Below are 26,488 nucleotides of genomic sequence, written 5' to 3'. Positions count from 1 at the left end.
CACTGAAGTGGCACTGAAGAGAGTGGGAAAGACAGTCTTGAGTTTCCCCTTCCTCATCCCCTGGCAGCAGCCGTGTGGCACAGAGAATCTGTTTGCTTGGGGCAGGGAGAATGCAGTGACTGTGGGACTTTGCATTGAAACTCAGTGTTGCTTTGTCACAGAGTAAAGCAACACTAGGCAGAACTCAGTCAATTCCCACGGACGGAGCATTGAGACCAGCCCTAGCCATTGGGGAATTGCATATCCCAGCAGTGGGAACCTGAGCTCCAGCAAGCCTCACCATTGTGGGCTAAAGTGGTCTGGGGTCCTAAAATAACTTGAAAGGCAGTCTAGGCCGCAAGAACTGCAATTCCTGGGCAAGTCTTGGTGCTGTTCTTGGCTCAGAGCCAGTACACTTGGGGGACACACAACCTAGTGAGACAGTAGCTGGGGTGGCCAAGGGAGTGCTTGCATCACCTCTTCACAAACCCAAGGCAGCACAGCTTGCAGCTCTAGGAGAGACTCTCCCTCTGCTTGAGGAGAGGAGAGGGAAGAGAAAAGAGGAAATTGTCTTGCAACTTGGATACCAGCTCAGCCACAGTAGAATAGAGCACCAGGAAGGGTCATGAGGCCCTCATTCCAGGTCCTAGCTCTGGGATGACATTTCTAAACATACCCTGTGCCTGCCTTGAATGGAAAAACCCAATCCTGGCAGGATTCCTTACCTGCTGACTAAGGAGCCCTTGGGCCCTAAATAATCAGTAGCAGTGGTACTCAGGCAGTACTTGCTCAGGGTCTTGGGTAAGACTCAGAGACAGGCTGGCTTCAGGTGTGACCCAGGACATTCCCAGCTGTGGGGCTACAGGGAGAGACTTCTTCTGCTTAAGAAAAGGAGAAGTAAAGGTAAAAAGCACTTTGTCTTGCAACTTAGGTACCAGCTCAGCCACAAAGCGGCAGGGTACTAAGTGGGCTCTTGGGGTCCCCAATTCTAGGCCTTGGTTCTTGGATGATATTTCTGGACCTGCCCATATTATCCTTGTTTGCAGATAATATGATCTTATATTTGGAAAAACCTAAGGATTTCACTAAAAAAAATTAGAACTGATAAAAAAATTCAGCAAAGTTGCAGGATACAAAATCAACATACAAAAATCAGTAGTATTTCTATATGCCAGCAGTGAACAATCTGAAAACACTCATAGGTGGGAATTGAACAATGAGAGCACATGGACACAGGAAGGGGAACATCGCACACCGGGGACTGTTGTGGGGTGGGGGGAGTGGGGAGGGATAGCGTTAGGAGATATACCTAATGCTAAATGACGAGTTAATGAGTGCAGCACACCAACATGGCACATGTATACATATGTAACAAACCTGCACGTTGTGCACATGTACCCTAAAACTTAAAGTATAATAATAATAAAATTTAAAAAAAGAAAGTAATTCAATTTATAATCACTGCAAATAAAATAAAATACCCAGGAATTAACCTTACTAAAGAAGTAAAAGATCTCTACAATGAAAACTATAAAAGATTGATGAAAGAAATGGAAGCAGACATAAAAAATAAAAATATATTCTGTGTTAATGGATTATAAGAATCAATATTGTTAAAATTTCCATACTATCTAAAGCCGTCTACAGGTTCAATGAAATCTCTATCAAAATACTAATGACATTCTTCACAAAAATAGAAATAACTATCCTAAAATTTACATGGAATCACAAAAGATCCACAATAACCAAAGTTATTCTAAGTAAAATGAACAAAACTGGATGAATCATATTATCTGACTTCAAATTATACTACAGAGCTATAGTAATCCAAACAGCATGATACTGGCATAAAAACAGACACATAGAGCAATGGAACAGAATAGAGAACCTAGAAACAAATCCATATACCTACAGTGAACTCATCTTCAACAAAATTGCCAAGAACATATACTGGGGAAAGGACAGTCTCTTCAATAAATGTTGAAGGGAAAACTGGATATCCATATGCAGGAGAATAAAACTAGACCCTTCCCTCTCACCATATACAAAAATCAAATCAAAATGGATTAAAGGCCTACATGTAAGACCTCAAACAATGAAACTACTAGAAAAAAATTGGGGAAACTCTCCAGGACACTGTACTAGGTAAAAATTTCTTGAGTAATACCCTATTTAGCAAAGGCAACCAAAGCAAAAATGGACAATTGGAATCACATTGAGTTAAAATGCACAGCAAAGGAAACAATCAACAAAGTTAAAAGACAACCCACAGAATGGAGTAAATATTTGCAAACTATCCATCTGACAAGGGATTAACAAGCAGAATATATATGGAGCTCAAACAACTCTATAGGAAAACATCTAATAATCCAATTAAAAATGGGCAAAAGATCTGAGTAGACATTTCTCAAATGAAGACATACAAATGGTAAACAGGTCTATGAAAAGGTGCTCAACATCATTGATCATCAGAAAAATGCAAATCAAAGCTATAATGAGACACCATCTCACCCCAGTTAAAAAGGCTTATATCCAAAAGACATTCAATAACAAATGCTGACAATGATATGCAGAAAAGGAAACCCTCATACACTGTTGATAAAAATGCAAATTAGTACAACCACCATGGAGAAGAGTTTGGAAGTTCCTCAAAAAACTAAAAACAGAGCTACCATATGATCCAGTAATCCCAGTGCTAGGCATGTACCCAAAAGAAAGGAAATCAGTGTATCAAACAGACACCTGCACTCCCTTGTTAGCTGCAGACCTGTTTACAATACCCAAGATTTGGAAGCAACCCTAGTGTCCATCAACAGATGAATGGATAAAGAAAATATGGTACGTATACACAATGGAGTACTATTCAGCCACAAGAAAATGAATGAGATCTTGTCATTTGCAACAACATGAATGAAACTGGAGGTCATTATGTTAAGTGAAATAATCTAAGAAAGACAAACTTGGCACAGAAAGACATACTTGGCATGTTCTCATTTATTTGTGGGAGCCAAAAATTAAACAATTCATGGAGCTAGGGAGTAGAACAATGGTTATCAGAGGTTGGGAAGGGTAGTGGTGGATGGTGGGGGTGGGCAGAGGGGGATGGTTAATGGGTACAAAAATAGAGTTAGAAAGAATAAGATTTACTATTTGATAGCATAACAATGTGACTACAGTCAACAACAGTTTATTATGCATTTTTAAATAACTAAAAGAGTATAATTGGATTGTTTGTAACACAAAGAAAGGACAAATGCTTGAGGGGATGGATACTCTATTTACCCTGGTGTGTTTATCATTTCATGTATGCCTGTATCAAAATGTGTCATGTGTCCCATAAATATACATACCTACTATGTACCCACAGAAATTAAAAATTAAAAAATGAAATAGTGAATGTTGTAAATGTGTTTTTGATTTTAAAAACCAACTTATTATTTGATGAGAGATTTTATTAAAGTGAAAAAAAATTGCAAATATTACTTAAAGGGAAGAGAAAGAGTAGGAAGCTGGGATTGAGAAGAAAGTCTTTTAAGCATGCTTCTTTCCCATCTTATCTAGTGACAAGTCAAGAGGTGCATTTAGAATCAATGGAACAAGAAATTTATATATGAAAAAATTTTCACACGTGGTTATGAAACACATCTATAGAGGACTTGAAATAGCATTATAGGTTTTGTAACTCAGAGTGAAGAGACGGAAGTGGGAGGAAATGTAAAGCAGCTAAATTTTGACCTTCATAGTCGGTAGTCTGTGGACATTGACATATCAGCATGATATTAAAAAGTACATGAATAAGGCCAGGCACGGTGGCTCATGCCTATAATCCCAGCACTTTGGGAGGCCAAGGCGGGTGGATCACCTGAGGTCAGGAGTTCAAGACCAGCCTGGCCAACATCGTGAAACCCCGTCTCTATTAAAAATACAAAAGTTAGCCAGGTGTGGTGGCACATGTCTGTAATACCAGCTACCTGGGAGGCTGAGGCAGGAGAATCACTTGAATCCAGGAGGCAGAGGTTGTGGTGAGCTAGGATCATGCCATTGCACTCCAGCCTGGATGACAGAATGAGACTCTGTCTCAAAAAAAAAAAAAAAAAAAAAAAAAAAGCACATGAATAAATATCAGAAGACTTAAATCAGAAATAGTGGAAAGTGACAGTATCTAGGGACTGGTTGTAGAACTGACAGTATGAGAAAATAATTATAAAAGGATTATTATTGTTCATTTAATATTTCTTTTCTTTTCTTTTTCTTTTTTTTTTTTTTTTTTTTTTTTTGAGATGGAATCTCACTCTGTCACCCAGGCTGGAGTGCAGTGGTATGATCTCGGCTCAGCCTCCCGGATTCAAGCAATTCTCCTGCCTCAGCCTCCCAAGTAGCTGGGATTACAGGCACGCACCATGACGCCTGTCTAATTTTTGTATTTTTAGCAGATACGGAGACCAGGGTGGTCTCAAACACCTGACCTCAGGTGATCTGCCTGCCTTGGCCTCCCAAAGTGCTGAGATTACAGGATGAGCCACCATGCCCAGCCAATTTAATATATTTCTACTGTTTACTTTTTTCTATTTATACATATTACTTGTGCAATAAAATTAATAAAATCATGTTCTGATCATAAACATATACTCATACCTGAATTGAGACCCTGAATCGGTATGTGTCTTCATGATGCACCAACACCAAGGTCAGCTATTAATAATTTAACCTTCCCAAATGACTGGCTTGCTGTGTAAACACAGGTGTAGTGTGCTCCCAATAGGGAAATAATGGGTGGGACAATTCTTCACCCGATGCCTACGAGAATAGGCATGCTAAACCCAAAATACTTGTGACACGTAGCAAACACCTTTACACATTGTAAGGGGCTACGTAGTCTCAGAAATTATCATTATCTGTCACATACAATGTATATTTTTAATCTGAATTTCATTGGCTTCTTTTTTTGATCTGCATTTAATCTCCCATCTCGACAAATTTAATAACATAGACTGTAAGTGGAGCTTAAATCTGTTTAATTGAATGTATGTAAAATAAGAAGAATTAAGTCAATACTGGAGATTCCTCTTCCTCTCCTCTTCCTTCCTCTTTCTCTCAAATTTTGAAAAACATCAAAATACATCTCAATTTGAATGAATTTCATTTCCTTTCTTTGTGGTGAAGATGGTAAAGAACCACCTTTTGAAACTCAGGGTTGTCCCCTAGAGAGCTGAGCTAGGAGCCCAGCATGGACTCCCATTGTGAATGGCAGGAAGGAGCAGACAGGGCAGTGCATGGCACAGTTGTTGTCCAGTTCACGGTCTTCCAAGGGCTGGCACATGGCTTCTAAGCATTCTAGTTCTGATCTCTCCACAAGTGCATTCTTTTGCCTGCCTGTAAGACATGGCCACTGTAAAAGTGGCAACGCCATTTATCTCCCTTTATTTTAGCCTCCTGTGGCTGCTGTGACAAATGACCACAAACTTGATGGCTTCAAACAACAGAAGAGTATGCTCTCCCAGTTCTGGAGTCTGGAAGTCTAAAATCAGCTTCACTGGGCCCAAATACAAGTGTCAGCAGGGCTGCATGCTCTCGGAGGTTCTGGGGAAGCATCTTGTATTAGTCCATTTTCATACTGCTATGAAGAAATACCTGAGACTGGGTAATTTACAAAGAAAAAGAGGTTTAATGAGCTCACAGTTCCACATGGCTGGGGAGGCCTCACAATCATGGTGGAAGGCAAAGGAGGAGCAAAGGCACATCTTACATGGCAGCAGGCAAGAGAGCATGTGCAGGGGAAATGCCTTTTATAAAACCATCAGGTCTCATGAGACTTATTCACTATCATGAGAATAGCACAAAAAACCCACCCCCATGATTCAATTACCTCCCACTGGGTCCCTCCCATGACATATGGGAATTATGGGAGCTACAATTCAAGATGAGATTTGGGTGAGGATACAGCCAAACCATATCACCTCTGTTCTTTGTCTCTTCCAGCCTCTGGGGGCTGCCGGTATTCCTGGGCTTGTGGCCACATCCCTCCCATCTCCACCTGTGTGGTCACATTGCCATTTCCTCTTTCGTCTGTGTCAAATCTCCCTCTATTTCCTTCTTATAAGAATACATGTGATCACATTGAGGTTCCACTGGATAACTAAGGGTGATCCTCCATTTCAGATGCTTAATGTAGCCACAAAAGGCCCCCTTTTGGCCATAAAAGAAAACATCAACAGGATCCAAGGATTACAACCTGGACTTTTTTTTTTGGTGGGAGGGGGCGCATTTTTTAGCCTACTGCACCCTTCAAGGCCTTTCTCCCATTTCCAACCAACCCACCACTTTAGAAGGCATCCTCTGAGGATGCAATGATCATACATTTACTGAATGAAAAAGAAAGACATGAAGAATCTGAGTAGGGGAAAAGCAAGAAAGAGACTGATTAAACAGGAGGTCCTGCAAATTATCACTTAACTGAACTTCTGGTGATTTTAATACCATACTTAAATGCACAGAGTCAATTTAGAATATCTGGGATTTGAGGATTATGAAGTAGCAATCTGAGAAAGTGCATGGATATACTGTTTCTGCAGAAGTGATCAATGGTTGTCCAAGCAGGGCTTAAGGTGAAGAGTTCAGAGAAGTTGGAACCATTTCAATCTGGAATTTCATCTTCCTAGTTCCCCGACCTGCTTAGTTCACTTTACAGAATTGCTCTCCAGTTCTCCAATTTTATTATATCACAGCTTTGTGTGTTCCTGACCCTGACATGGTATGGTAACTCTGCTTAAACTCCTGAATTGCTGCCTTTGGTTCTGGACTGCCAGAGTCTTCACTAAACTAGCAACTAATATAGGAGCCAGCTGCTTGTAAAAATATGGCCCTTAAGGCCCCCAAAATTAATTTGAAGCTGACCAGGAGGCACTCATCTATAGCAGGCAAGAGAATCCAGAGGAAACCAGGGTCCCAGCATAAGATTTACTCATTTTCATGGTTGCCTTTAAAATAGGATGCAAAATGCAGCAACACTTGAAAAGTGTCCATTTATAGATAAATATGTAGACCCATTTGCCTTAGCTTATAGTCTTAACACAAGCATGAATAATAAGCATCTACTGCCATCCTTTAGAAAAATGGCTCTTTAGTGTAAGGACTCCATAAATAAGCAAGATGCACCTAGTAGTCCTTCTAGAATTAATGATGGGAAATCAAAAGAGAGACTGTTAAGATGCTCCCAGCGACCCACTTTTCAGTAGTTTGCAAGTTTGCAACTCACTATAGGGTTAGTAGCAATGTAACCTAATTATTTCTTCTATGAGAATCTGTCAGAACTCCCTCCTTTTGGAGGGAGAAGATTTGTTTCAATTTAAAGAATGACTCAAATTCACTGGTCATGTTCAAGGAATGTAGACCACATTCCTCAAGGATTTCACAAATCAAGGGGTCTTGCTTGTGGTGGTGGACATTGAAGGCTGCTTCCCCAAGAGCCAGTGCCTCTCTGCCTTCTTCTGACTCAGCAGAGCCTGACTCCTACAAATGGCGGGCTTTGCCAACCCCCTCCAGTGAAGGTAGCCATGCAATATGGTTACAGCAAATAAGCTGTCTCCTCGCAGCTCCGGGGAACTGAAAGGAACTACTCAGAAAACTATTTCCTCCATGACAGAGGAAGTGAGATGCACAAGCTAAGTTCTATATGTCCATCCCTTCCTGTGCGTGTGGGCGAGTGAAGCATGAAGCCGTCACAACCATGTTGTCGACATACTGATGGCAGCAGAGAGATGGAGACCACCTGGACTTTGACAATATCCACGAGCACTGAATCTGCCTTGGACTGGCTATGTCTAAACTTGTCTTGTGAAACAATATGGACACCTGCAATTGGAACAGTTTTAGTTAGCTGTTCGGTTACTCACAGACAAAAATATTTTGGCTGACAAACTTTAACACCTGGACCTTGGATAAATGCTCAAGCAGATCCCTGAGATGGCCCTGGGATGGACGGACTAGGTTTGCAAACATTATATTAATACAACATATCCAAATGTTTATGTGCACACAATGCCCTTTCTTTCCTTCCAACAATAAGATGACTTACAGTTTTCATCAGATTCTGAAACTGGTTATGACATTGGTGTAAACGGTATGAGAAATTAGAGTTCAATCTCAAATCCAGGCCCTGTGTGCTCCAGGCTCTCCCCATTGACTACCATCCCTTTCATTCTCCCTTAACTCTTGACCACACCTGGCCCCTCCACAACTTCCTGGCCAGACTGTCCTCTGTCCCCCGAGTGCTCATGGCTTTCCCTCTCAGTTTTCTTCCATCTCTACTGGATCTATCTTTTAAAGTCCCTAATTGCTCATTCTCCACGAAGCCTTCCAGGAATGTATCCTGTTCTCAATGGCCTCTCCCATATTTTGGACCATCATAATGAATATCATCTGCAGCCTCTATTTATAGCACCCAGTCTCGATTAGTATTAACAAGTTAACTTTGGGCAGAAACATTAACAGTGGTAGCATCAGCAGCAGCCGAAACAACTCTGTGTTTCATAATCAGAGTAGACACCATCCCCAATCCAGTCAGTCCGCTGCAGATGGGTGTGAGCAGGCACAGAGGAGCCCAGGACTCACAGAGCAGATGCCCCAGGGCAAATGAACAATACCAGAACCCGTACTCAAGCCACCTGTGCTTCCCATGATGAAATGGGTTGGGCCATGGTCAGTGGTAGTAGATGGAATATAACAAGATTGAATTTGTGGAATGAATTTAATATAGGAGCCCTAACAGAGAGAAAATGCCCAAAAGATATGGAGCAAGCCATCTATTTCTACAAGACAAAAAAATTTAGGAGGTATGCATTACTTTTTATGATATACAGAAAAGCTATTAAATGATTGTTAAGCTATTTTGCAATTTTCATTGAGATTATGTGGGACTTTATGATAAGATAATCCAATATAGGTTAAAAATTGGGTAGCAGTACAATCTAAAATACAACTATGAATCTCACAAACACATAGAACAAAAGCAGGCATAAAAGTAGACATACCAGATGATTACATTTATGCCATAAATGCAAAGAATATAAAAACTCATAATACTACTCTGTGATGTCAGAAATGAGGTTGCCCTTGAGGGGATTAATGATAGGAAGGGCCTGGGGGGCTTTCGGGATGCTGGCTGCATTCTGCTTTTTTGGCCTGGATGCTGATTACAGAATCACGTTTGGTTTTAAAATTCATCAAAATTCAACAATAGCTTACTCACATGTGTTTATATTTATATATTTAATCTCTATATAATATTTATGTTAAATATATAATATATATCCTATATGTATATCCTTCTTCAATAAAATGTTTTGAAATTATTTGTCCAAGAATTTTAAAAAGATAAGGTGAGGGTTGGCAATGCGGTCACAGACATTAAACAGTGATGACATTTTAATTCCATAAAAGTAATCTCTATGTTACGTTTCTATCCCAAAGACTGACGAGTCTTGTGTTCTGATAACCTGTGCTTGGCCTTAACCCAGAACCTCCATTCACTATGACTTTGAATTATTCAAGGCTTCTCACTGATGTACCACCTAGAAGAGTTCTAGTGTTTCCGGCATAAACCACTGTCCACCTGCTCTAATGTGAGATTCCATAAAAGCCAATTGTCAGGGATGTTTTCATGCAAATCCGATCCTGCTGGAGTTTCCGACTCCCACATCAGCGATTGTGGCACCGGAGAAGGTCACAGTGTTTCCATCAGAATGCGGGAACTGTAGCTGCTAACAAAAGGCATACGCTGTGCATGGCCTATTGTAGACAGATACATATTTAATATTGAAAATAAAAAATGTAACGTTGAGCCTATTATTCCGAAGAGAAGAAATTTAGAAAAGAGCATGGACCAGCAAGGGAGATATGAATGACAACACTGAAAGGGACATATTCTCATTTGGTAAATCCCTTTGGAACTAAGATCGCCTTGAACACTTTTAATTTGATTTCTAAAACATAAATTGTGCATAACTGGTGATAATTAGACTGTACTCCAGGACAAGATGCCTTGTTGTTCAGAGTGATTACCATGAGGCCCTTCCAGGTCTGCGTCATCAGGAGGGCACTCCACCATGCGCATGAGATTCTTCCCACGGGGGTGGGCAAGGGGCCCCTGGGTACCAGGAACCACTTTCACAAAACGACTGAATCAAGTGAGTTCAGAATGGATTTTCTAATTCAGTAGAAGGCAGGTACTGTACTCTGAGTTTCAATAAACCAGAATACAAGACTGGTAGTACTTGAAAAATACTATTTTTTAAAAAAAGCACATATTACAATTTCTAACTAAATCTACCAAAATGGAAGCAATGTTGGGTAGGAACGCACTCAACACTGTGTGCAAACATATCCGAAGTGTCACGGTTACGACTTGGATTCTCCACTGTTGAAGACTGGCTTTCATCTTTCACTTTCACCGGTGGAAGCCACTCCTGCCTTGGCGAGGATCTCAGCCCTCTAGGTCAGCATTTCCACTATCTACACAACTCAACAGGCCTCCACCACACCCTGCCTTTGACTTTTATCTTTGCTTAATGATAACACTACTGTGGAATTCTCCTTGCACATGCATTGTCTTTACGTGGACTCTAAGCTTCATGGGAAGTACTAGCATCTTCTCTTTCCACATTCTGTCTGGCACTTAGCATGGAGTTCTCAGCTCCTAGCCGGGATCACTCATGCTGGCTCTGTTGGCAGGCATTCTCTGTCGAGGTGACACTGCTCTGTACATTAGTGAATTTGACACTGCTCTGGAGCTAGTGGCAGGTTGAATGATTTGATACCTCCTCTGCCTGATGGAATTTTATGCCAAAACACAAGCCATTGCTGTACTGCAGGAGAGTGGATGCAGTCAGGCCTCGGTGCGGGAGCAGCGGTGCAACATTTGCTGTGCAGCCCTGTGGGAGAGGCCTAAACCTTGGACACCCTGTCCCAGGGCAGCACAGCCCAGAGAAACAAACAGCACCCATGAAAGCCCAGCAGAACCAAAAGGTGAAGCAAGGCTCAGCTGCATGTGTATTGTGATGGAACAAGAAAAGCAAAGTCCCCTCCAAAGCCTTCTCTGGAATTCAGCCATTCACTAGAGCTTCTCCAGGAGCAGTTGCCCCTGACAACTGCCCGTCAGCATGGAGGGAGAAGAGTTCCCAGCAACTGCATCCTCTGTTTACTGCAGAGGGGAGGCTGCTGTGGTTGCCTTGGCTGCAAAAGAACTGAATGTAGATGCTGGCAGGGTCAGCTGCTGTGCTGGAGGGAGGAGGCCTGCCGCCACTCCCTGTGCATGGAGAAGACGCAGGGCTACTGCTTGCCAGGCCTGGAGTTGAGCTTGGAGGACAGGGTCCCAGGACCCGGTTCTCAACCCGCTTTGCTGCTGTGGACATTTCGGTGTAAGAAGCTCCGGGCAGCCATTTAATTCCACCTTTTTTTTTTTTTTTTTTTTGGTGAGACAGGCTCTTGCTCTGTTGCCAGGCTGGAGTGCAGTGGCGCGATCTCGGCTCACTGCAACCTCTGCCTCCTGGGTTCAAGCCATTCTCCTGCTCAGCCTCCTGAGTAGCTGAGATTACAGGCACCTGCCACCAAGCCCAGCTAATTTTTGTATTTTTAGTAGAGATGGGGTTTCACTATGTTGGCCAGGCTGGTCTCAATCTCCTGACCTCGTGATCTGCCCACCTCGCCCTCCTAAAGTGCTGGGATTACAGGCATGAGCCACCACACTGGCCTTATTCCACTCTTGAGTGACACTCGTGACAGCCCTTGGACCGGGGTGACATGAAAGTTCACATGCACCTTGGAAGGTGGGAGTAACCGCAAACCCCTAGACACCACTGCTTTCAAGTCCCAAAGGGAGTGCCAGACAACCACAAGATCGAATCTGCAGTAATCATGTTCTTACACAAAGCACAATTCTGCTCAAAGAAAAGTAGAGGCAGAAACACATGCTCCACAGACCCTGAGGAAAACTTGACTTCCTCTATATTCGTTAGAAATACGTAGTGGTTAAAGTCCCCAGCTGTGTGAGATCATCAGCACCACCACCATAAAACAAAACAAGGCTTGGCTTTGCAGTTCCTCCCCCAGCCCCTCTAAACCCTGGTCATCTGATTTCAACAGGTGCAGGGATCTGTTTCCTGGGCACTGAAGCACTGGATTGAATCCTCAGCCTGAATGTTCCAGGCAACTGTGCTCCATTCATGAAGCTCGGTCACGCAGGAGACTGCAACGCTCTCTCTCCCGGAACTGCTCCTGAAGCCTCTTTGGAGTTAGACAAGTTTTTAAGGCAATTTAGTATGTTTGGCACTTTTGTGGCCAGGTTACCCTTTTCTCCCTCAACAGCTTTCCCATCTTTTTATCAAACTCATAGCTTAATAAAGATGAAATTCACATATCATAAAGTTCATCTTTTTAATGTATACAATTCAGTGTTTTTAAAATATATAATATTAACAGAGTCATACATGTATCACCACTATCAAATTCCAGAATAATTTCTTCATCCCCCTTCAAAGAAATTTCATACCTATTAGCAATCATTTCATTTTCTCCCTACCTCTACCTTACGGCAGCCACAAATCTATTTCCTATCTCTAGGGATCTGCCTATTCTGAAATCATACAATATGTGGCCTTTTATGCCAGGCTTCCTTCACTTAGTGTGAAGTTTCCAGGGTTAATTCATGTTACAGCATGGATCAGTTCTTCATTCCTTTTTACAGTGGAGGAGTATTCCATTGTATGGTTACATCACATTTATTTATTTATTTATTTATTTATTTATTTATTTATTTAGAGATGGAGTCTAGCTCTGTCACCCAGGCTGGAATGCAATGGCACGATCTGAACTCACTGCAACCTCCACCATCCCACGTTCAAGTGATTCTCCTGCCTCAGCCTCCCAAGTAGCTGGGACTACAGGCATGTGTTACCACTCCTGGCTAGTTTTTTTTATTTTTAGTAGAGATGGGGTTTCAATGTGTTAGCCAGTATGGTCTTGACTTCCTGACCTCATGATCCACCCGTCTTGGCCTCCCAAAGTACTGGGATTATGGGTGTGAGCCACTGCGCCCTGCCACATCACATTTATTTATCCATTCTCTGGGAAATAGATATTTGGGTTGTTTTCACTTTTTTGGCTATTATCATTAATGCTGTTATGAACCTCATGTACTAGTTTCTATACGAACATATGTTTCCAGTTTTCCTGAGTCTATACCTAGGAGTAGAATTACTAGGTAATATGGTAACTCTGTGTTTAACTTTTAGGAGAACTACTGAACTATTTTCCACAGAGGCCACACAATTTATCTTTCTACTAGTAATGTAAGAAGGTTCCCATTTCTCTATATCCTGGGAATACTTATTATTTTCCATTTTTTGTTTGTGTTTGGTTCTTATAATCATCCTAGTGGATGTGAAGTGGTATTTCATTGTGATTTGATTTTCATTCACCCTGAGGCTGAATGATGTTGAGCATCTTTTCACATGCTTTTTGGCCATTTGTCTTCCTTTGGAGAAATGTCTCTTTAAATCCTTTGCCTATTTTTAAATTGAATTATTTGTTTTTTTGTTTGTTTTGAGAAGCAAGAGTTGTTGATATATTCTAGATACTAGACCTTTACTAGATACCTGATTTGCAAATATTTTCTCCCATTCGGTGGGTTGTCTTTTCACTTTCTTGATAGTGTTTTTGATACACAAAATGTTTTAAGTTTGATGAAGTCCAATTTATTTTTTATTTGATTGCTTACACTTTTGTTGTCACATGTAAGAAACCATTGCCTAATTCAAAGTCAGAAAGATTTATCCCTATGTTTTCTTCTAAAAGTTTTATGGCTTTAGCTCTTATATTTGGGTCTTTGGTCCACATTGAGTTCATCTTTGTATATGGCATGAGTTGGGGGTCCAACTGCACTCTTTTGCAGGTGAATATCTAGTTGTACCACCACAATTTGGTGGAAAGACTATTCTTTCCTCATTGAATGGTCTTGACTCCCTTGTCAAAAAATAATTGACTATAGATGTATGGGTTTATTTTTGAACTCTCAATGCTATTCCATTGATCTCTATGTCTATACCTATCCTAGTACCATATTGTTTTGATTTCTGTAGCTTTACAGTAAGTTTTAAAATCAGGATGCGTAAGTCTTTGAATTGTTCTTTTTTGAGATTGTTTTGACTATTATGAGTCCTTTGCATTTTCATATGAATTTCAGAATCAACTTGTAGTTTCTTTAAGAAAGAAAGAGGGATTTTGATAGAGATTTGGTTGAATCTGCACATCAATTTAGGGAGTGTTGTCATGTTAATGATATGAAGTCTTTCAATCAATTCATATAAGATATACTTCCATTTACTTAGGTCTTAATTTCTTTCCATTTTGTTTTGTAGTTTTAGTACACAAGTCTTATACTTCTTTATTTTGTTAAATTTATTCTTAAGTATCTTATTCCGTTTGAAACTATTTTAAGTGGAATCATTTTCTTAATTTTATTTTGGGATTGTTCATAGCTAGTGGCTAAAAATACAAACGATTTTTGCATTTTGGTCTGAAATCTTCCTTCCTGCTGAACTCATTTATTATTATAATAGGTTTTTTTGTGGATTCCTTAAGATTTTCTCTATACAACATTATGTCTTCTATGAATAGAGACAGGTTTACTTCTTTCTTTCCTATCTGGTTGTCCTTGTTTTTGTTTTTGTTTTTCCTACCTAATAGCCCTGGTTAGACCCTCCAATATAATGTTAAATAGCCATGCTGGGAATGAACATCCTTGTCTACCATCTCCTGGTCTTAGGCGGACTGATTTCAGTCTTCTGCTCTTCAGTATGATGTTAGCTATTGGGTTTTTCACAGATACTTGTCAAGTTGAAGATGTTTCTTCCTGTTCCTAGCTTGTTGAGTCTTTTGTCAGGAAATGGTTTTTGGATTTTTGTCACATGCTTATTCCGTGTCTGTTCAGATGATCATGTGCTTTTTGCCCTTTATTCTATTCATGTAGGTATAATACATTGATTGATTTTCATACAAGCCAATTTGTTTTTCCTGGAATATATCCTATTTGGTCATGGTGTATAATCTTTCTACATGTAGTTAGATTCAGTTTGCTACTATTTTGTTGAAGAGTTTTATATCTATTTTCATAAGGGGTATTGGTCTATTGTTTCCTTGTGATATCTTTATCTAGTTTGGTATCAGGATACAGATCGTCCTTTTCTCATTTAGGTTTTGGGGTAATAGTTTAAGCCTGGATTATAATTTGCCCACATTTGTTGTACCTGTGGAAAAAGGTTTTATATTATAATATCTACTTTTTTTCATCTTAAGGTCTAATGCTTGTGTATGTATTTACTGAGAATTAAAACTTTTTTGCCCGCACAAATAGGCATCTACTATGATCATGAGAATGGATAAAACAGTTACATACTGTTTTATCTATGGCCACAATGTTTTTCTATGATAACTCTTATATTATCATTATTATTTTTTAGTTGGAGTCTTGCTCTGTTGCCCAGGCTGGAGTGCAATGGCGCAATCTTGGCTCACCGCAACCTCTGCCTCCCAGGTTCAAGCGATTCTCCTGCCTCAGCCTCCTGAGTAGCTGGGATTACAGGCACTTGCCACCACGCCTGGCTAATTTTTGTATTTTTAGTAGAGACGAGGTTTCACCCTGTTGGCCAGGATGGTCTCGAACTCCTGATGTCAGGCGATCTACCCGCCTCAGCCCCCCAAAGTACTGGGATTACAGGCATGAGCCACCATGTCCAGCCCTATATTATTATTTTATAGGCAAAGGCTTTCTTCTCTCCCTAATCCTACCACTCTCTGGCTACTAAATTCCTACCATTACTCCATTAAGCCCACTTTATGTACTACCTTCTCCATGAACTTTCTTTTGAAAGATTTCTCTTTCTCCTCTCAACTCCAATAGCACTTCTCTTTGGCCTACTCAATAGTGCATGTACATATCTGTATTTGTTGTAGGTTTCTTCTGTGGATTTTAGTGTCTTTTCTTTCCTGAGAGATTTATGACACTGGTTTATACTTTATGTAATATTCAGTAGTACCTATTTCGCACCTTCTCCTTAGTTCACACTCAACATATGTTGTTTTAATAATTTTCTTAATTCACCCTTGATATAATGTCCAGGAATTCTATGAAATATATAAAATCATTATATTTATGCCACTGTCTTTAAGTTGGTCAAGCATGAATAAGTGATTGTATAAGTAATTTTAATATATGCCAAGCATTTCCACGTAGTAAACAACTTTGTGAACAAATCCAAAACATATAAAATGAGTTTTTAAAATTGAAACCATATTATATCATATGGCATAGTGAGAATTAGAACTTGGGAAAAGTAAATTATGTAATAGGTAGTTACTTAGAAAAAAATTGCAAGGTAAAATTATGCTCTTTCTCTCTGACAGCGACTTGCTTTTCCAAGAACGAATACAGTACCTGGTGTCAGAAGTATGACCGAGGTGACGATCAAGGAGCAGATGACCAGAATGACAAGCAGTGCAATCGCTATTCCTTTCCAATTCCTCTGTGGAGGGTTACTCCCCACCAGCTCCTAAAAACAGCAACAACAAAGAAAACCCCAGTGAGTGAAATAAGGGAATAAAATAAGCCAAATAGACATATTTCATTTAAATCAAGAACCAAGATACAAAACAGTGAAAGAGGCATCTTCCCATTCTTGAAGCTACTATTAGTTCCCTTCTGTACCCTTCTGCCTTCAGTGGCCCAAAGCCTTTGGCTGTCATTTTCCTGTACTATGGCCAAATGTTACCTCAAGAAAGAATCTGATATTATTATGTTTGCAGCTTTTGTGCAAACCTAATGCTCCTCCTCCCAATAAACCAGACTCTGCAGTATAGGGTCATCTTGGAGCTTTCCTTCTTCACAGCTAAATTCCTTACCCTCATTGAATCCAAGCCAACTAGGATTAAACTTTTCAGCTCCAAGTCCTCTGTCATCATTCCCTTTTTTTTTACATCCATGTGATCAACTTCTGTTTCAGGGTACCAAATTTAAATATTTATTTAGCACATGCTATGTGCCAATTTTCACCAACTTCGGCCCATCGCATTGCCTTCAGGCTTTTCTTCACATGCTATGTGCCAATTTTCACCAACTTCGGCCCATCGCATTGCCTTCAGGCTTTTCTTCACATGCTATGTGCCAATTTTCACCAACTTCTGCCCATCGCATTGCCTTCAGGCTTTTCTTCACATGCTATGTGCCAATTTTCACCAACTTCGGCCCATCGCATTGCCTTCAGGCTTTTCTTCACATGCTATGTGTCAATTTTCACCAACTTCTGCCCATCGCATTGCCTTCAGGCTTTTCTTCACATGCTATGTGCCAATTTTCACCAACTTCTGCCCATCGCATTGCCTTCAGGCTTTTCTTCACATGCTATGTGCCAATTTTCACCAACTTCGGCCCATCGCATTGCCTTCAGGCTTTTCTTCACATGCTATGTGCCAATTTTCACCAACTTCGGCCCATCGCATTGCCTTCAGGCTTTTCTTCACATGCTATGTGCCAATTTTCACCAACTTCTGCCCATCGCATTGCCTTCAGGCTTTTCTTCACATGCTATGTGCCAATTTTCACCAACTTCTGCCCATCGCATTGCCTTCAGGCTTTTCTTCACATGCTATGTGCCAATTTTCACCAACTTCGGCCCATCGCATTGCCTTCAGGCTTTTCTTCACATGCTATGTGCCAATTTTCACCAACTTCTGCCCATCGCATTGCCTTCAGGCTTTTCTTCACATGCTATGTGCCAATTTTCACCAACTTCTGCCCATCGCATTGCCTTCAGGCTTTTCTTCACATGCTATGTGCCAATTTTCACCAACTTCGGCCCATCGCATTGCCTTCAGGCTTTTCTTCACATGCTATGTGCCAATTTTCACCAACTTCGGCCCATCGCATTGCCTTCAGGCTTTTCTTCACATGCTATGTGCCAATTTTCACCAACTTCGGCCCATCGCATTGCCTTCAGGCTTTTCTTCACATGCTATGTGCCAATTTTCACCAACTTCGGCCCATCGCATTGCCTTCAGGCTTTTCCTTTTTCCATAGCTCCTCCATCAAGGTTTCAAGATTTTCCTGGTCTCTCTTCACTGGGCAACTCACCTATCCTTATTCTAGGTTTCAGTCCCTTCCAGAGAACCCTCTTGCACTGCAGCAAGAGTGGCAGGTGAGAGAGGGACTCTGGAGACACTGCTAAAGGGTGCTAAAGACTACATAAGTCTAGGAAATTCATCATGCGTACTGGCTGCTGAGACCAAGTTTTCAGTTCCGTGCAAATTAGAGGAATCATGTAACTTTTAGCTGAAACTGTGATTCTTTGAGAGACAAAAAGGATAATATGAATGCTTAATAATAAGTAATAAATATAATAGTTACACATGGATTATTATTAATTATACAGGAGCAAATAAGGACAGATGGTCACACTGCAAAGGGATCACTTCTGTCCATGTATAGTCTGGAGAATACACTCTTATAGTGCATATAACTGCAACTCAGTAACCAAGCCAAAATGAGGTAGAATGAAGACGGCCTTAAAAAGTAGACAATGCAATATATAAATATATTTTCATCAAAGATTAAAAGTTCTTTAGAATGTGTCAAATTGCTACAAACTAAAATAGACAATATTCAATATCATCCAAAATATTTAATATTGGCTATATTTGTTATTAAATTAAGAAAAATTCATGGGGCCATTAGAGGCTTAGTAGGAAAGAGTTCTACAGTGGTTTAGAATTTCGACAAGTCTTCATATTTGCCATCTATAACTTAATTCATCTACAGATAGTAGCTTTTTAGAACTTAAAAAGTAAGACTATCCGTGAGCAACAAAACAGCTACAGAAAGTTACACTGATTCAATCTCATTTCCTATTAGGTAGTATTTTCTTTGGGAGAAAATCACTGGCCAGGGCCAAGGATAAGTAATTAGATCTTGCTAATTCAGCAGCTTTTCATTTCACCTGAATTCAGAAAGAAAATAAGCCCTTTTCATCAAGTCTGTGACTAGCAGGAATCTTTCAGTGGTACTATTCATACAAGCAACCTAGTGCACGCAATTTCTCACAGCCCGGTTGACATTCCTCAAACGCTGTTAAGATGAAATTCCAAGGAAACCATTAAAAACAGAACATCAAGACCAAATCTTACTCATGAACCAGAATGATAAAATTAATGTTATCTTCATTAGCTCAAATAATTGATATCTTTTGAGTATTGTTTCTATTTCATTTTTAATTATTTTTATTTTTTTCCAGCCCAGGCTGGAGTGCAGTGATGCGATCTCGGCTCACTGCAAGCTCTGCCTCCCGGGTTCACGCCATTCTCCTGCCTCAGCCTCCAGAGTAGCTGGGACCACAGGCGCCCACAATCACACCTGGCTAATTTTTTTTTTTTTTTTTGGTCTATTTAGTAGAGACAGGGTTTCACCGTGTTAGCCAGAATGGTCTCAATCTCCTGACCTTGTGATCTGCCCGCCTCGGCCTCCCAAAGTGCTGGGATTACAGGCGTGAGCCACCGCGCCTGGCCAAGCCTTTTTCATATTGTTTTCTATTTCTGGTCTATATGCACATTTAATTTTTAAATGGGTACAACCACAGCATAGATGCAGTTTTCAAGTTAGAATGCAAGCTAATATGTGCTTCTTTGAACATCTAATTTGGCTCCCCACATTCAGACTTCCTCCTAACTTGCAGGAGTTGAACTGTTGAAAATTCAAGTAGGATTGACTCTGCTTTCCATGAAAGTCAAGAGAAGTCACTAGGTTATCCCCCAGCACACTGAGTGTCAGTAGTGCATTTCTCAGTAGAATGAGACATTTTTTGCCTAGCATGGTGAAAGTGAGGCTATAACATATTCCCTATTCCGTTACCACATGCATACTTTGGAGGTCCATTAAAATGGAAAAGCATGTTCACAATTAACCATTTGCTCTAAGAAGAATAAGTTTTCTACCCAGTGATCCACAACCATCCATCCATCCACATTCATCGACGTATCCATCCATCCATTCACCCATCCATCCACTCATCCATCCACATTCATCGACGTATCCATCCATCCATTCACCCATCCATCCACTCATCCATCCATCCATCTGTTCATCCACATCCGTCCATCCATTCACTCATCCATCCATCCATCCATCCATATATCTGTCAATCCACATCCATCCGTCCAACACATGTTTATCTAGGGCTTACTATGCCAGGTTAGGTTTTGAGAACCTTGAATACAAGAATGAATAGAACAGATACTGACACTGTTATCAACAGAAGTTGAATGGCTTTCTTTTTTTTTTCATTTTTTTTCTTGTAATCTAGTGCAGGAATGGGGGAAGGGACAAATAATAAGCAGATCAGCTCACTAAGAGAAGAGAAAAGCAGGACAATGGAGCTCTGGGAGCTGTTTGCATCAGAGAGATCTCTAGCAAAGTGACATCTGAATAGAACTGAAGGAATCGGCAGAGCTGACATCTGAGAAGACAATCCAGATAGAGGGAGTGGCAGGTGCCTGGCCTGTGAGACAGCATAGGCTTCAGTGGAGACAGCAAGGAGGCAGTGGCCAGAGTGGGAGAGCAAAGTGACTGTTCTGAGGAGTGGGGGCAGTAAGGGGCCAGGGAGTGCAGAGCCTGAGGGCCAGGTGCAGGCTTCGGCTTCCCTCTGAGTGAAAGGGGTGTGAGCACAGCAGTGTGTAAATAAGGCTCCCACTAAGGAAGGTGGCCAGGGGAGCTGCTTAGAGGAAACACTCGCAGAAACCAGGGTGGGAACAGGAGCGGCCAACAAGGCACAGGGGTAATGGAGGTCTGTCTTGGGTGGCAGTGGTGGGTGTGTGCTGGGAAGTAGCTGAATTCTGGGCATACAATAGAAAGATATTAGCCAACAGTGTTATTCTGAGAGGGTCACACAGACCTAGGTGTCAGGATATATTTATGTATCCCTTTTGCATGTAAAGCCCTCTCTGGGGCTCTAGCCTTCTGTTTTCAAGAAAAAAACACCCTTTGCCCCTGTGACACGGCAAGTCTGTCCTCTTTCTACCTCTAGGCCAAATCTAAGTTCTATCCCACTCCGTTCATACCCTATTGTTCCTGGAGCAAGTCATTCCCTTCCATGTCCCCTTTCCTCAACACGCCCTACAACTTGTCTGTTTCCTGGAATTTCCCTTCATCTTCATTTCGCCAGGCAAATCCCTTTGCATTCTTTACTTATCAGCTAAAATATCACCTCTGACATCGTAGGAAGTCTTGCCTGGTTTCACCGGCATTATTCTTTCCCCCTGGACACAATCACAACACTCTGTGAGTGCCTTTCTGTAATACTGTACCACTATTAATTTATTGATTTAATATATATTATCTTAGTACAAGTATTAATATATTATCATAATGCATGTGTCATTACCGGGGGCAAACTACTTAAGGACACAGTTACCTTACTGTGTTCAACATCTCAATGTCTCGTACAAAACTTGGGACAACATAGTGCACAGAGACTGTGTTGAGTGGATGAATGGATGGATAAATGCCTTTAGAAGTAACAGAAAGGCAATCATTGATGGATGCAGAAAGCAAAGGGTTAATGCAAGCCCAGTTGCGTGAATGAGGCCATAAGCAGCAATGGATCCTGCAAGATGTAATGCAAACTGACATGCATAGTTGGCAATCCTGTCCTTTGCGACATCACTGCTGCTCATACTTATTTTTAACTCAGGCAAAAATAAAACAAACAACGAACTAAAACCAAGCTATACCTTTTCTGTGTTGTTTGGTCATTTTAAACATAAAATTCACCTTTATCCAATGTTATTATCTTAGTAACTTGTGATTACAGCTTGACTTTTGTGTGTGCCAATTTTATATCTCAAGTGCAAGAAACACAGATTAAGATAATAATTATAGACACCACAATGTCTATGAACTGATTCAAGGAGGACCCTAATGCAGGCCGCTTTAATTTTCTCCCCAGCTACAGCCGATAGAACCCATGCCTCTCCGTCAGGTTATGCATCCCTGTTCTCTCCTCTCTGTTAAAATCTGACACGTCTCATCTTGGCCTGAGCTTCGTATCTCTCATGAATTTGCCTTGCTTGCTACCTTTATCAGACTGTGTGCCTTATGAAGAGGAGAAGATTCAAATGAGAACTCTAAGTTGGAGACGATTTTTGAACGCTGCAAGGAGGAAAGGAGTGGGACACAAAAGGAACTGATTGCTTAGGTGTTATCAGGATTAAATGTAAATGTATTTGAAAGCACACTATAATTTATAAAAATTATAGAAACACAAGATACTAATTTACTATTTATTGCTGTCACCACTAAGTAATGTTTTAGCAACATATGATATGTAATAGAGAAAGAACTCGAAAGTGCATTACGTTTCCTACTCTTTATAAAGAAAGGGAAGGGGCTAGAGTGGTCACATTCCACTTGTGATCCTCCAACTTCTTGTTGCATCCTGAGCTTTAATGAGGGGAAATCAGAAACTTAATTTGTTTTGGGTCCTCAAAGCAGAGTGATCCAGGTTATTGGATCCATAATTGTGACTCCACAGTAAAGTGATGCATACCTCAAGCAGCCAATAACCACTGTGAATGTTCCGGGTACACATCCCATGACGTGTTTGTTTCATGTCATGTAAGTCTGGCCTTACGCAGCTAAAGGGACAGAAGGAGTCACCTCCAGCAGAAGTGAGATTGGAGGATGATTTCACGATCAACCAAAGCCTCCTCCTAAAGACACACCCCTGCAGGAGAAGACTGGAGCAATCAGGGGCAGCACAGCAGGGACCCCGGGGACAGCTGAGGTCCAGCCTTGCCAGCCACAGTGGGGACAGCTGGCAATTGTGCATTCTATGTCCCTTAGCTAAAGGCAGAGGGGTCAACCAGATGGCCTTCTCACTAGGGAAGGAGGGAGTGAAGTAAATTATTTCTCTCATAATCATCTATCTTTAAACCATCAATCTCTTCCTCTATCAAGCAGCCTGCAGAAGTATATTAAGACTAGAAGACAATGTCTCGCTCCCAAAATGGAAAGTGGCCTTTTCTACGATATAACTATACCCATGGTTAGGTAACTGATAGCTTTAAATAATTCCAGAGGATACGTATAAATCAGCAGCTGCTTGGGATTCACAATGCTGGCTGGAGGTGGAAACGCAAGCCAGTCTTGTTGGAGCAAGAGGACCCTAACTCATCGTCCAATAAAGCATTGCATGTACTTAGCAGGGGAAGCTTTCCCACTCCCCGAGATGCTCCTTTCCTTGTGACTGTCACTTTGTTTCTTGTGAGTACCTCCGGGGTGCTTTTGCTAGTAGTGGGGGTGAGGGAGGGATAATGGATATGGCCGCAAGGTATGAATTAATGCCGCCTCCATGTGAATAACTGCAGAGACGGCAGGCGTGGGCAGCTGAGCAGCCCTTTCAGAAAGACTGAAGCAACCAATGCGGGAATGGGAGGTGGTGGTGGTGGAAGACGATGTCATCCCACCTTCCCCAACACCTCCGTTTATTTCATTAATTAGAAGTTAATTTTGGTTAACCTGCCCGACTTTTGAGGACTGGCAATTAATTATACATCATCATCATCATCTTAGTGGAAGCAGAGGAGCCAGTGTTTCCGGTACATCCAGACACAAACCTGCAAGTGCCCCTCTTCCCCTGGGCAGTGTCCACCACGTCCTCCATGTGGAGAAGGGACGTCTCACTGCTCAGGCTCTCCCAGGGCTCTCCCACACCCTTTCCGTATGCGCCTCATGGACTCACCTGGGATCCACTCTACTTTTCTCAAATACATTTGGGAACTTCTGAAGTTGCCTATTTTACATAACATGACTTGATGTTGCTGCCTGAGGGCACAGCAGTTTGAAATCCTACCCACCACCCTTACTAAAGCAGCTGTCAGCCCACTACTTGAAGGTCAGCAAAACTGTGTTTTCAGAATTAACTTCTGCCCTATCAATCCTTCTAGAAAACAAACAAACAGGCAAATTATTGATGCAATAGCTATCTGTTAACATTTCTTCTTGATTATTTTTACCTGCAAATTCCAACATCAGGTTCAAATTATTTTAGGCTCTTCAGTTTAATTGACTGGGTCTGATAGATTCTTTTATGAAATTAGTTCAAAATGTAAGTTAGTCTTGCTTTCTGGGCTCAGTCTACTTTGGTTCTATTTTGATATAATGTTTTAAAGGTATCAAGTTGTTCTATATATTTCCAAAAGCAGCAGCACTGTGACCTGATCATCCACAGAAAAAAATGTCACAACACATCAGGCCCAAGAGAAATCCCTTTCAGTGAAAAGATGGCTACGAAGTAAGCTGCAGAATTTAAAATTGAGCATTTGTATCTTTCACCTTGCTGTGTATGATAACAGCGTCTTAAAGCATGTTTAGATAATGGCTGTTTTTGCATAGACTCTCTGAAACCCACAGGCGATTTTGAGATGAGTTTTCTATACTGGGTAGATTTTTGGCACGCTCAACACATCACTTCTCAATGTCAAAAATCCCTGCAGGCACTCAATAAATATTAAGTAACTAACAAACTAGCCTCAAAGGCAAGAACCACCAGCAATTGAATGGCAGAGACTAAAATAATTGGAGCTCACTTTTTAAAAAGGGCTTGCCACCCTGGTACAATGTTCCAGCACGGTACAGAGGCATTGTGAAGAGTGCCCCAGTCAGAATGATCGGAGCTGCCCTCCTCCTCCACCCATGGCCCCTGGAAGCCACATTTCTAGTCTGTGAGCCCCCTCCTCTCCTCCTCAGCCAGAGACAATTAATTGGCCTAACCTAGGTCAAAAGTCTGCTCCAGGATTTGCGGTGTGGGATTAAAATATTCCAAGTCGTTCTTGGCTGCTGTCACGAACCATGAGAACGGAAGGTGGGGAGGGAAGTTAAGTGCCTGCTGCCATATGGTGTAAAGATTCCAAAGGAAATAAAGCAGATTTACAGAATGAGAGGAATGAAGTAGAGAGGTTCAGAACCAAAGAGAATGAAAAGCAAAGAGACAAAGGCAAAAAGGTAAGAAGCTCAAAGAGACAGAATGAGCTCCTCTTGGCTTTCCATTTTTGATGTACTTTTCCTCCTGAGGCCTGGATGCATTTTTCCCTTGGATTTAATAATGCACTCCTGTTACTTTAGGAGATATTTCTTTTTTTCTTTTTTTTTTTTTTTTGAGTTGGAGTCTCACTCTGTCACCCAGGCTGGAGTGCAGTGGTGCTATCTCGACTCACTGCAAGCTCCGCCTCCTGGGTTCATGCCGTTCTCCTGCCTCAGCCTCCTGAGTAGCTGGGACTACAGGCTCCCGCCACCACACCCTGCTAATTTTTTTGTATTTTTTTAGTCGAGACGGGGTTTCACCGTGTTAGCCCAGGATGGTCTCGATCTCCTGACCTTGTGATCCACCCTCCTTGGCCTCCCAAAGTTCTGGGATTACAGGCATTTGCCACAGTGCCCAGCCTTTAGGAGATATTTCATTTTCCATTTTACTTAAACTAATTTGAGTGGGTTTCTGAAACTCAAAAACAAAGAAGCCGAATGTACAGCAAGCATTGATGCTTCATCCAGCGCCTGCTCCCTGGTTCCTGAGGGGTATGCTCCTGTGTCTGCGGCATATTCTAGCTACACTTACACTCAAAGACTAGGTGGAAATTCCAACCACACTCTTGGTTTACAATTTAATTTAGTTTTATTTTATTTTTATGTTATTTTTTGAGATGGAGTCTCACTGTCATCCAGGCTGGAGTGCAGTGGCGTGATCTTGGCTCACTACAATCTCCGCCTCCTGGGTTCAAACATTTCTCCCTGCCTCAGCCTCCCAAGTAACGCGGATTACAGGCGTCCGCCACCATGTCCAGCTAATTTTTGTATTTTTAGCAGAGACTGGGTTTCGCCATGTTGGCCAGGCTGATCTTGAACTCCTGGACTCAAGGGATCCGCCCACCTCAGCCTCTCAAAGTGCTGGAATTACAGGCATGAGCCACCACACCCGGCCTTTGGTTTACAATTTTAAAATAACTAATTTGCTAATTTGATGTATACATTTTCTTTGAAAAGGCTGGTGATTCTACTAGCAGGTATAGTTATTTTCCCAGGGAAACTGAGTGGAATTTTGCAATTACCTTAACAGATTTTCAAGAATCAAATTTGTCATCATCCACCAGCCTTGTAGTACGGGCCCCTCTGTGACAGGAGGAAGCTAATTTAAGGGGAAGCAAATGCCAGCCAAGACAGTTGGCACGGCAGAATGTTCACGGGTCTCAAAGAGGATGGGCTCTTCCTGAGGCCTTCACTATTTTAGGTATCAAATTACTCAAAAAGAAAGCTGTAGTATTTTTAAACTATAGCTGGCCTAGAATGGAATCTATTCATTAGATCCATGTTAAACAGCTATTAGCCTAGTATCAGCATTTTCCATAATCCAGTATAATGGAA

The 26,488-nt window shown here is 41.3% G+C and overlaps 1 protein-coding gene across 5 annotated transcripts in view; it reads right to left on the bottom strand.

The window, feature by feature from the left end:
• The window catches only part of DPP6 (dipeptidyl peptidase like 6), a 998,429-nt gene that overhangs the window by 429,583 nt on the left and 542,358 nt on the right, over positions 1–26,488 (bottom strand). For all 5 annotated transcript variants that reach the window (XM_034965319.2, XM_034965317.3, XM_034965320.2 and 2 more), the window contains exon 2: positions 16,466–16,580. In XM_034965319.2, coding sequence (XP_034821210.1) covers positions 16,466–16,580 — 115 coding nt within the window. The remainder of the gene's footprint in view (positions 1–16,465; positions 16,581–26,488) is intronic.

This window comes from Pan paniscus, chromosome 6 (assembly GCF_029289425.2).
Source record: "Pan paniscus chromosome 6, NHGRI_mPanPan1-v2.0_pri, whole genome shotgun sequence".
Lineage (NCBI taxonomy): Eukaryota > Metazoa > Chordata > Mammalia > Primates > Hominidae > Pan > Pan paniscus.
This window is presented reverse-complemented; position numbering and strand designations above follow the sequence as displayed.